Source organism: Bremia lactucae, linkage group LG4 (genome assembly GCF_004359215.1).
Source record: "Bremia lactucae strain SF5 linkage group LG4, whole genome shotgun sequence".
NCBI classification, from domain to species: domain Eukaryota; phylum Oomycota; class Peronosporomycetes; order Peronosporales; family Peronosporaceae; genus Bremia; species Bremia lactucae.
The window spans coordinates 4,877,315-4,888,735 of record NC_090613.1 but is presented as its reverse complement, the minus strand read 5'-3'; the positions used below and the strand labels follow the sequence as shown (position 1 = coordinate 4,888,735).

General features: G+C 49.3%; 1 protein-coding gene across 1 annotated transcript in view; it reads left to right on the top strand.

The window, feature by feature from the left end:
- CCR75_006208 (uncharacterized protein) overlaps positions 1-3,505 on the top strand; it is a gene marked incomplete at both ends in the record, with an annotated part of 7,827 nt that extends 4,322 nt beyond the window's left edge. Inside the window, one exon of the mRNA XM_067964279.1 lies at positions 2,214-3,505. Within this exon, the coding sequence (XP_067816608.1) occupies positions 2,214-3,505 (1,292 nt within the window). The remainder of the gene's footprint in view (positions 1-2,213) is intronic.
- Positions 3,506-11,421: the final 7,916 nt, after the last annotated feature.

Here is an 11,421-nt window from a genome sequence, read left to right as displayed (position 1 = left end):
TTGGGTGCGTGCGGTTCCCAGGCGTAGAGGATTCTTTGTCCCTTTTTACTCCTTCGTGTGTACCACCCACTTAGAGGGATCCTCTTGTGAGGGGTTGGGGTCGCCTCGCACAAGCGATGCCATTTCTGGCTCATGGTTATGTCGCTTCTAAGTTACCGCGAATTGCGTTATGTCTTTGCATCCGGCTTCGCGTGGAATGTCTTTGCCATTGCGACTGAGCGCGCTGGAGGCTTGTATAGTCGAGAGTTTATTTTCTTCTGGTTCGACTATAGCATCGTTTCTTAGAGATCATTGCTATCGCAGTGTTCCTCAGCGCGGATTTCGCGCTTGGAAAGGCCATGTTCTTTGTTTTAAAATTAATGGCTATTTATTGTTAGGGTAGTCTTTCCTAAGCGTCTATTGATTAGTTTTTGTAGCAGTGCACTGCTTCCTCAGGTCATTGGGCTTTTGTGTTTACGATCGCGTGAGTGGTACGCACTGAAGTTGACGTAGGATGTTAACTTTCTTACGATAGTTACGCCATCTCATCACGACGCGCAGATATTTGCGTTCGTACTTGAACGTTGCGGATGCAGTCTTCGACATGTCTAACCGAACATGCTGTAGCGAATGCTACCAGCACGTCTACTCGAATGAGCCCCCTCATTCGAAGGGTCACAATCAGCCGCCTGACGATGATCAGGCGACTGTTCTGTTCTCCACCCGAGTCGGCCATTTCGTCCGAATCGCATACGTAGGCAACCTCCAAAGAGGGGTCGCATTCACGTGGTGTATCACCCCGTGCACCCGCAAGATTTAGAGTTGCGGAAGCAGATGACACTACGGCAGACGGAATGTCTGCCGCAAGAGACAATAATGCCTCGCCCGCGGCTGCATGAATCGCAGACGAAGGCGCCGCACTATTCGGATAGCGCATGGACTTGTTAACCATGCGATAGAATTAAAAATGATGGTTCTGACCAATCGACATCGTTTTTAAGTAAGTGGTCTTATAGTTACCACTCTACCCAATGACAGTCAGAGTGATTGTCGTTTAAGGGAGGGGTGATGTAACGGGGTGTATCGTTAAATGAAATAAATACTTAAAGGTTGCTGATTAATATATTATCTAAAAGGTATATAATACTTGGAGAATATTACTTTACGTAGTAATATTCTAAAAGCTCATCCATTGGTTGATATAGACCATTATATCTACTTTCTCCGCGGTCCAGTCAGTGCTGGACGCGCGTAAAGAGAAAAACAGATAAGACTTTATTACATGTTTTGTATTAGTTAATAATCAAGTAAGTATTTAGTAGATAGACAAGATTATATTAATACAGTTTTATATTAACCATCTTTAAAGCAATTGTTTTAGAGAGGGTCTTCCTCTGCACGTACTAGTGCCCGTGAAGTGACGTGAGGCACCACTCGCACTGAGGCAGTGCGAAGTGGACTTGTACTGAAGCAGTACAAGTCAGTAGTGCCCCGTTACATTAAGGTTTAAGCTAAGGGTAATTTATTTTTACTTTACTTCTGCCAACTTTGCGGAAGTGCATACTTACATTTCAAATAGGCGAATTTTAGTGGCTTTTCTTGCACCCTCCAAGAGCGCAAGCAAGCCACAATTTCAGGTTTGTGGGCTTCGCTCGGAATTTTGTTGTTGAAAAATCATCTTGCTGTTAAACAAAGAAATTACACGAATATTGAGAAGTATTTTTGCTGGCCTTTGAGCTACTGAAGCTGGGAAGGCCTGCATGAAGGTTTCTCAATATGAGTTCTAGTTATCAACAAGTTGCTACCATTACGCTACTCTCATCAATACAGAAATAAATAATTAAGGGGTTTCCCAAATGTAATCTGGGACGCGACTAAAAAGGGAGTGAAAAAATAACAATTCCCTCGGAAATGTGTCCACAGAAGTCATTTATATTGAAGTCATGTATATTGAAGTCATTTATATTGATTGAATCTCAATTTCAATCAATTGAGCATTCTTTCGGTTTTGGGCCCATCGGTTTCTACAGCCTTACATTTAATGTCTACCACGTATGATTTGGAGCTTTTCTAATCATAAATTGAAACCCAGCACATTTCGCCTCCGATGGCTTCCCACCGAACTTTACTCGTGCTTCTAACTCGTCGATCCATTGCGTTGTCGACTCATCGCCCATCGCCGCTACTTAACTCCGTGCGATGGCTGCATGACACCCGTGCTACCTCCGACACAGCTAAACTGAACGGAAATAGCACGTCGGCGTTCAATATTCCGACGTCCATGCCTCCAAGAAATTCAAAGCGCACTAGCGAGCAAAGAAAACGCTCCAAAACTGCAGCAAGAGTAGCAGTCGCCTCTAAAATTTCCGCAGGAACCAGCTTAAATGAAGAGGCAAACAAAGTGAAGGAGCAGGGCAACATACGCCCACTGACATCTGCATTAAAGGATGGCAAGCCGTGGATCACAGTCATGGGTCTCGGTGGTGCAGGCAGCAATGCCGTGAATAATATGATAGCATCACAGCTGGAAGGTGTCGAATTTGTTGTGGCTAATACAGACTGTCAGGCGCTAGGACGGTCTTTAGCACCGCGTAAGATCACGTTGGGCAAAAACATCACCAAAGGATTGGGAGCAGGATCAAAGCCTGAGCTCGGAAAGTGCTCAGCTGAACAGCAGAACGACGAAATTCAGCAAATGTTGCACGGAAGCAACATGTTGTTTATCACGGGAGGTATGGGCGGAGGCACCTGCACTGGAGCAGCGCCAGTTGTGGCTCGTATCGCGAGGGAGCTGGGAATTTTAACGGTTGGAGTCGTAAGCACACCTTTTCGATCGGAAGGACCGAATCGAACTCGTCTGGCAAACGCTGGTGTGAAAGAGCTGGCTAAATATGTCGATACGCTGATTATCGTACCCAATCAGAACTTGCTCGCTTTAGCCGATAAAAGCACGACGATGCTAAATGCTTTTCGGTATGCTGATGATGTCTTACTCGAAGGCGTTAAAGGCGTCACGGATTTGATTGTTCGACCTGGTCTGATAAACCTGGACTTTGCTGACATTAAGACCATTTTGTCAAATGCAGGCCGCGCTATTATGGGTTCTGGCACATCTAGTGACAATAGTCGTGCTCGAAAAGCAGCTGAACAGGCTTTTGTCAACCCATTGCTAGGAGATCTTCCGACTGAGTCGGCTCATGGACTGCTCGTGACCATTCGCGGTGGGCAAGACTTGACACTTTTTGAAGTCGATGAAATTATGGAGATCATTCGCAGTCGTGTCCATGACGATGCCAATATTATCTTTGGCACGTGCTACGATCAGTCTTTAGAAGGCTCTGTATACGTATCTATTATCGTAAGTGGCATCCAGACAGATATCATCTCACCACCTATCGGTAGTTCACATGTTTTGCTGAAAGAAACGCACCAGCACACAAAGAGTGACAACGAGTTGCGACCAGAACGTAACCAAAAGACAGAAGAGCAAGCAAAGGGACTATTTGGTCGTTTTTTCTCGCTTTAACACGTAATTTTTGCAGAAAATGAAAGTATCTGCAGCTGTCATAAAAACGCTCATGTTCCGTGATTCATGACTTTCAATTTGAAAGCTCCGCTATAGCGCCTTGTAGTTGAGTACGGGCATACTGCAACAACTCCACGTCTCGATTGTCGAGAGAGAGCTTTAGAATACCATCACTCTCATCCTTCGCGTACCCTAGGCTTTTCAAAAACGCTACACCTCCTAGGAGTGTACCAACCCGTTTGCGAAATGCTGGATTTTCGAGATTAATCGTCCGAAATTTCTCCTCCTCTGGCTTTTCAATCAGATTCTTAACGTACACGTCCAGCGTCTTAAGCGCAGTAAGGCCATCGTTTCCAACGCGATACTTTTTTAGAATGCCCACGTTTTTAAGCATCTGTTCCTTGGGCGTTAACACAGGGCTCGGAGTCTTCTTCTCTTCTTCCTTCGTTAAGCTTTCAACTATGGGGGGGATGTCGATTGGGGGACCCCCCAGTCGACCGCCACGAGCTTGACGTTCTCGCTTGTCCATCTCAAGCTGCTTCCGCAGCCGCTCTCGCTCCCGTTTTGCATCCTCTTTGTCCTTTTTCATTTTCTCCGCCGCGATCTTGCGCTGAATTGCTTCAATTTCTTCACGTGCCTCTAGCAAACCTTGTCCCTCCGTCCGACGTTTTAATTCATTCACTCGCTGTTCTTCTTTCTCCTGCGCTTCCCGTTCAGCTCTCTTTTTTGCCATCAGAGCCTTCATTTCTTCAAGCTTCGCAGCCTTCTCTTCCGGAGTCACCACATGAGCTCCTTTGGATAGGTCCACGAACTGAATTGGTTTATCAATATCGGCATCCTCTTGATGAGCGCCCAACCAATTGATGGCCACCTCGAGTCCCTGATTGTCCGTAGCCAGGAGCGCTTTTCGAGAATAAAGGTCATTGAATCCCATTTCTTTCAACTGCTTCAAAAAATCGGCATTCACAATTGGAAGACCTATTTCACCTCCTTCGTCTTTCATTTCTTCATTTTCCAGTGGAGGACAGCAAATTTCGCTAACGGGGTCGCACACGGCAGTCGAGTCTGGCACCGTTGACGGAGCCGACGCCGGGACATTTGGCACCAGATTGACATTAACAAATCGCTTCAGTCTGGCTTCTCGAGCTTCAGCAGCCGACATGGGCTTGGCAGAGTTACCGCCGCTAGGATTAAGCGTCACACCGGGAGATGCGAAAGGGTTAAAAGCCGACTGTCTCCATTGCTCAATCTTCGCGCGCAATTGATTTGAATCAGCCCCCACGAGTTCGTCTACCTTATTTTGGCTCACGTAAAAGTGAAAAGTTGGAAAGCCACGGACGCCCAATGCTCCGATAAGCGAGCGGTTTTGTGCTTCATCCACCTCGAGGAACACCACGTCATGGTATTGGTCACTCAGCTGGTGGTACACAGGCTTTATGTGCTGACATGGACCGCACCAAACGGCCGAAAAGTCTACAACTACCAGCTTGCCACCAGCGCTCTGCATCTGCGAATTCCAGTCCAAGTCGCCATGGACTGATATTACACCCATAATGGATTTTTCTTTACTGAGTGCCACAAAAATTCCGTGGAATAGATATTATGTTACGACCGATTAAGTGCCAGCATGTTAAATTGCAACCAACAACAAAAAACGAGACTGTATTTTGGGCTTGAGGCGTTTCACACAAATTTGTCCTTTGAAGAATTCATGTCTATTTGCACGCTTTCGCAAAGAACGATTTTTATCTAAGATGGGGCGGGGGGGAGCTGGCCAATATCAAACATGCTACAGTGAGGCTTTGAAGTGAATCCTATATATACTAAATATTTTGAAGCAAGATACTATGCTGAACACTTCTTCATTGTAAAAGTGCGTACAAATTGCCATGGGAGGCAAACATATAGCTGGATTATTGTACGACTTAAGTAGCAAACGATTAGAACATAAAATTTCTGTTGAAAAGAAAAGTGTCGTCGTAAGGACAAGTCGAATACGCACGAGGCGCGCGGGACGACGATGGGAACGGCGGCCGCTGACTTTCTGATAGTATCGTGCATGCATTGTGCAACACGATATCGGAATTTGGAGATGAGTGGACAGGAAGGGTAATGAATGGAAGGCATAACGGAAAACAAATGATACAATCCTTTTACTTCAATGTCCAGGAATTCAAATCTGCACAGGTTATGACCCAACGAGAGAGGCCAACAACAACAACAACGCGGCACAGGCGCCGCCGGCAACTGGTCACGAAAGGGCCTCGCCGGAGCCTGCTGCAGTCTTCATTCCTCCCGCTCAGGCAAGGAGCGCGGACTCTGAAGCGCTGGCCAAAGTTCTCGAAATGCTGTCCGGATGGATGTAAGGATGAAGAAGATAGAAGCAACGCAATCAAGGATTGAAGAGGACGCGGATGTGCGGCGCCGAAGAAAGCGGACTGTCCACCTCCATGCTCGGCGCTGACTTTGCCGGGAGGCTACATCATGGAGCCCTGGAGCTTTTGGACCTCCGCGATGGCATGGATCACCGCCAGTTCGAAGTGTGGGTGGTGCTTGACGACCTAAGGATGGGGGGGGCGCGACACCCTGCGCAGCAACGCGCCGAGCCTCTGCCACAGCCGCCTCCTCAGATGCCGCCATATCAGCCACAGCCGATGCCTCAGCCACCGCCAGGGCCACCGCAGCAAGTCCCCGCGCCGACGCAATACTGATCTCCGGATGCGACACAACGCAAAGCTTGCGATTCGCAAGTTTGACGGGACCGAGGTGTAGGTCGGGTTAGGGTCAGGCTTCTTCGACTGGGGCAAGACCTTTTTTCATCAAGTTGACATGACACAAGAGTTGCGCAATCTCCTGCGGAGCGAGAATGTCAAGACCGACGTGCTCCGTTAGTACCTCACTGGGATCGCCGAGCGTTACTTCAATAAGCAAGTTGACTCGTGGTGGACTGTGCTGTCGACGCTGCAGTACGTGATGTAACGTATGCTACACACGTTCAAGACAACGGTCACAGTAGCACAAGCCATGAAACTCTTCACGACGAAGAAATAGATCAAGCGTTCGTGGCCGCCGGCTGTCAGTGACGCCGCAGCTGGCGCGAGCAGCAAGTGCTGGACAACATCGTCATGTATGCGTCACCCGAGCTATCGACAATACTCATGGCGAAGTACAATACGCGCCGTCTGAACTATCTTGTGCACGCGGAGAAGCTAGCTCACTTTGCTCAAGCCATCGGAATGGAAGCTCGATCGGGTGGATCCTTCGAAAGAAGGTTTTAGCGCACGTGTATGAGTCTACGACAAACAACAAGATGCGCACTTGCAACGGATGCGGCAAGGTCGGACACGTCAAGGCTGAAGCAGCATTACAATAACTGGAGATTCGAACGGCGGTCGTCGCGGCAGGCTTGATGGAACATGGTGCTTTTCGTTGGCGAAGGCAAAGGAAGCAAGGGCAATGTCCCGCCAAGTCATTCTTGACGGGATGTACTATGGTGCTTTTCGTTGGCAAAGGCAAAGGAAGCAAGGGCTTACGTCCCGTCAAGAACGGCTTGGCGGGACGTTGCCCTTGCTTCCTTCGCCTTCGCCATCGAAAAGCATCATAGGCGGTGACGGTGACACCGAAACTAACGATTGGGTCCTCACTAGTAGTTCCAGTCGCCACCTCGTCAACGATCCGACACTGCTGGTAGACTCACAAGATTGTGAAGAAGCGTGTCACATTACTGACGGTTAAATAATTGAGCTGTCGCGGGTCAGCAACGTGGTGCTGACGGTGCTAGAGCGATCCGACACTGCTGGTAGACTCACAAGATTGTGAAGAAGCGTGTCACATTACTGACGGTTTAATAATTGAGCTGTCGCGGGTCAGCAACGTGGTGCTGACGGTGCTAGAGAAAGGCAAGCAGCAAACTGTGACATCAACGGAAGTTTTCCTTGCGCTGAGCTAGCCCGCATCATCGAATCATACGGCAAGCTCGAGCGCAAGGGTTTTGGCCTCGTTTACAATAGGGTGACGCGTGGTCTGGCTAGACGCAGGAACAGTAAAGTCGCGTTCAATGTGTCATTGTAATTCAACCTGCTCTACGCAAGGAAAGTGCAGTCAGCGCGCAAAACACAGGGACGGCAAATGATGTACCTGATGCGAGAATAGTCGACGGATGGGACGAATGCTTATACGCAGACGGGCTCACTACTACATTCCTATCAGCGACTCGGACATCTCGCTTATGGCAGCATCGAAAGGATGGCCAAGGACCCAGCGTCCGGTATCAGACTCACGGATACCAAGCGGCCGACTTGTATCTCGTGCGCGCAGGGAAAGCGGACGAAAAAAATTCAGTCGTGGAAAGACGCTGGTGCGAATTCGCTTATCAATAGAATTGGTGGAGTGATTTGCTCGGATTTGAAGGGCTCAATGACGCCGAAGAATTGGCTCGGGAGCCGTTAACTTGTGAGCTTTATAGATCACAAATCAAAACACTGTCCCGTCTTTATGGCGCCTAAAAAGGATGAGACTACAAAGAAATCTCAGCACTTTCTGTCTTTCTTCGAACGCCGATCAGTTGCCGTATCCTCATGCTTCGCACGGACGGGGGAGCACGCGAACGATGACCTGTTCTGCAAGCTGACAGGCGCCGCGCGGCAATAGGCGAGTCAAGAAAGCAGGCGTCGAACGGCAAGGCGAAGCGCATGCACAGGTTGGTGCTGAACGATGGTGCGCAGCATGATTTTTGCCAGTCGTCTTCCGGTGTCAATTTTGGGGGATGCAGTTGAGTATGCTGCGTACATGCTCAGCCGCAGCCCGATCAGTGCAAACGCAAAGCGCGCATCCCCGACGGAGGTTCTGACCAAGCACGCTCCCGACCTGCGTGATATCGTTGCTTTTGGATCGATCTGCCAAGACCCCAAAAGAACTCGCTAGCGCAATGAGCACAATTTGGGGTCATCATCGGTCGCAGAGGTGGGACATGGCGGTCAGGGTGTTCATTCAGAAGAGGAACAAGGTCACGGTGTCACAGCATTTGCGCAATATTGAAACCCTCAGCGTGGAGAAAACTGTCAGCTGCAACGCGCACACGAATTTGAAGATCAGACAGCCGCGACAGACGTACCCAGTGCAGTCACTATCGGGCCTAGCGCAATGCATGAGATAAACATTTCTGCAAAGGATGAGACGTCTGCACGGAAAGTACTAGTTGACAGAAAAAATTAGAAGTCTTGGAGGTGCGACCAAGCGCACTCAGGAGTCAGGGGGCAGGAGGAGCTAGTGCAAGAAGAAGGTGTGCAAAAAAAAAATTTGGAAGCACATGTGTACGAGGGCGACCCCGAAAACTATGGGGAAGCGATGCACATCGCAGAAAGAAACGCCTAAGAGAAGGCAATGCAAGAGGAACTACAAGCTCTTGAAGAAAATGGCGTATGGAACTTATCAAGCGACACACAGGAAGCAACGCATTGCACACGAAGTGGGTCTACAGGACGAAAAAAAATGCTGACGGCTCCCTCGAGCGTCTGGAGGCAAGACTTGTGGCGTGCGGGAACGAACAGGTTTTTGAGGTGGACTACCAACTCACCTTCGCGGCCATCATGGATATGTCGACCGTGAAGGTGATTTTGGCGCTTGCAGCAATCTGATGGGTGCCAGCGAAGCACGGAGACATTCTTAATGCGTACGCCAAGGCAGACAAGGATTCCCACTTGCTGCATGTTCCACAGGCGATGTAAGTCAGCAAGGAGATTCTCAAGACACTCGACGCCACACACAAGACGGATGGCGTGCTCGAGCTGCACAAAAGCCTGTACAGCCTCAAGCAGGCCGGACCAATTGGAGCCAACTCTTGCGCGCTCGATTGCTAGACGCCAATTTCAGCCAATGTGTATCGGATATGTGCCTCTACTAATGGTCGATGACGGCCAGCTGGTCGTCGTGGGTGTGTACGTGGGCGAACTGCTCGCCACGGTAACCGACACAGCTACAGTCGATCGCTTCTTCACCAAGCTTGTAAGCCTATCCATAAACAAGCTCGACGTCGTCAGCAAGTTTCTTGGGATACGTGTTGCTATAGACGACAACGGCAGCAACAGGCTGGACCAGTCGGAAGCGATAGGCGGGCTGTTGCGCGAGCATGGACTTAAGAACGCCAACTCGACGCGAGCCAGATCCTGGTGGACTGCTTTGAAGTGCAACCAGCAGATTGCGCGCTGTTGGGTCCAAGTGCGGATGGCGAAGGTATTATCCGAACGTTTCAATCCCCTGTCAGAAGTGGCGCGCTGCACGTGGCCGGACATCGCGTTTGTCGTGCATAAAGCAACGCGCCAGACCCATCAGCCATACAGTACGACCTCAAGACATCCCGTTCAGCCCGATGATGCCGCTGATCAAGGACTCCGGTCCGACTTGTCAGCGGCGAAGTCGGCGTCCAAGTATGACTCAAGCCGCAGCTCGCCATCGGACTACCCGACAGATTAGGACGATCAAAGACACGTCTAAACGAGTGATATTTGGATTAGTCTCTAATAAAGAGGACGGGCCTTCGAACGAGGTGTTTGAGGCCGTCAAAGACGAAATTGCGGAGGCATCCTTAGTTGAGGTGCTCGGCAAGTCTTTAAATCTGCCGAGGAGATAGTAAATCTCCCGGAGATTTTGTGGGATATGTTCCTTACCAAATTTAAGGAAGGAAAGATCCACGAAATTGTCACAGCAGTTCCGGAAGAGAACTTGATGGACTGTTGCTCGTCGTGCACATGGACAAGAGCGTCCTAGAAACGGACAAAAAGAAATCATTCGCTGCTCAAGGCTGGGATGCCTTGAGAGACAGTCCGTTCTTTGAGGTCTGTGGAAATATCGCGATATGTTCTTGGAAGAAGTGCCGAGCCGTCTACCAGCAGATGGGGAGGGGCATCGGACATGAGATTGATTTCGAACCTGGCACCAAGTAGTGTGTGACCAGGCAATGGCCGTTGCCGAAAGAACAAGTCGATTACATCGATGAGTTCTTCAACAAGCGAGCCAAGGCGGGACATGTGCGTGAGATCAAATCGCCTTACTGCAGCACGACCTTTGTGTGCGTAAAGTTACAGGTAGATGGCGCGTGTTCATGCTTACGATAAGCTGAACACGGCGACCATACCGGCGCAAACGCCGATCCCGCGGAAAGATGTTTAGTTGAACTCCATGGGAAAGTCTACTATCTTTTCCGCCTTAAATTTAAAAGATGGCTACTACCAGATATTCATGAGAGAGTCGAAAAGCCAAAACGGCAGTAAGCATCCCAAGCGTTATGCTTTGGGATTGGCTTGTGATGCCCTAAGGTTTGGAAAACGCACCAGCGACATTCAACCGACTGGTGGCTTACATGATGCGTCAGCACCGTGCTCACGCGCCCCGTTACTTCGACGATGTTTCGTGCATAGTAGGGCCGAGGACGAGCTGAGCGCAACAGAGTTGCACAAGCGTCATTAAGACGATGTGCTGCAGACTTTAAAGGACGCCCAATTGTACGTCAACTTGCAAAAGTGCGTCATAGGGGTCCCTGAGATACCTGTACTGGGCTGCAACGTTGGTACACATGGTGTACGAGCAGACCCAGACAAGGTAAAATCAGTAAAGGAATGGCCAATCCCACGGCATGTGAAGGATTTGCGCCAATTCCTAGGGCTCGCTAATTACTTGCATAAGTATAGCAAGAATTATGCGGAGCAAACTAAACCATTATCTGATCTCCTTAAAAAGGACACAGAATGGGTTTGGTTAAAAGAACAAGAAGATGCGTTCACATCAGTGAAGCAATCTCTTGTAGAGGCACCGGTCTTGGCATTGCCAGACGCGGATAAGCCCTTTAGCGTCGTCTGCGATGCAAGTAATTTTGCAATCGGCAGCGCGCTCATGCAGAAGGATGACGACGGCGTTGACCG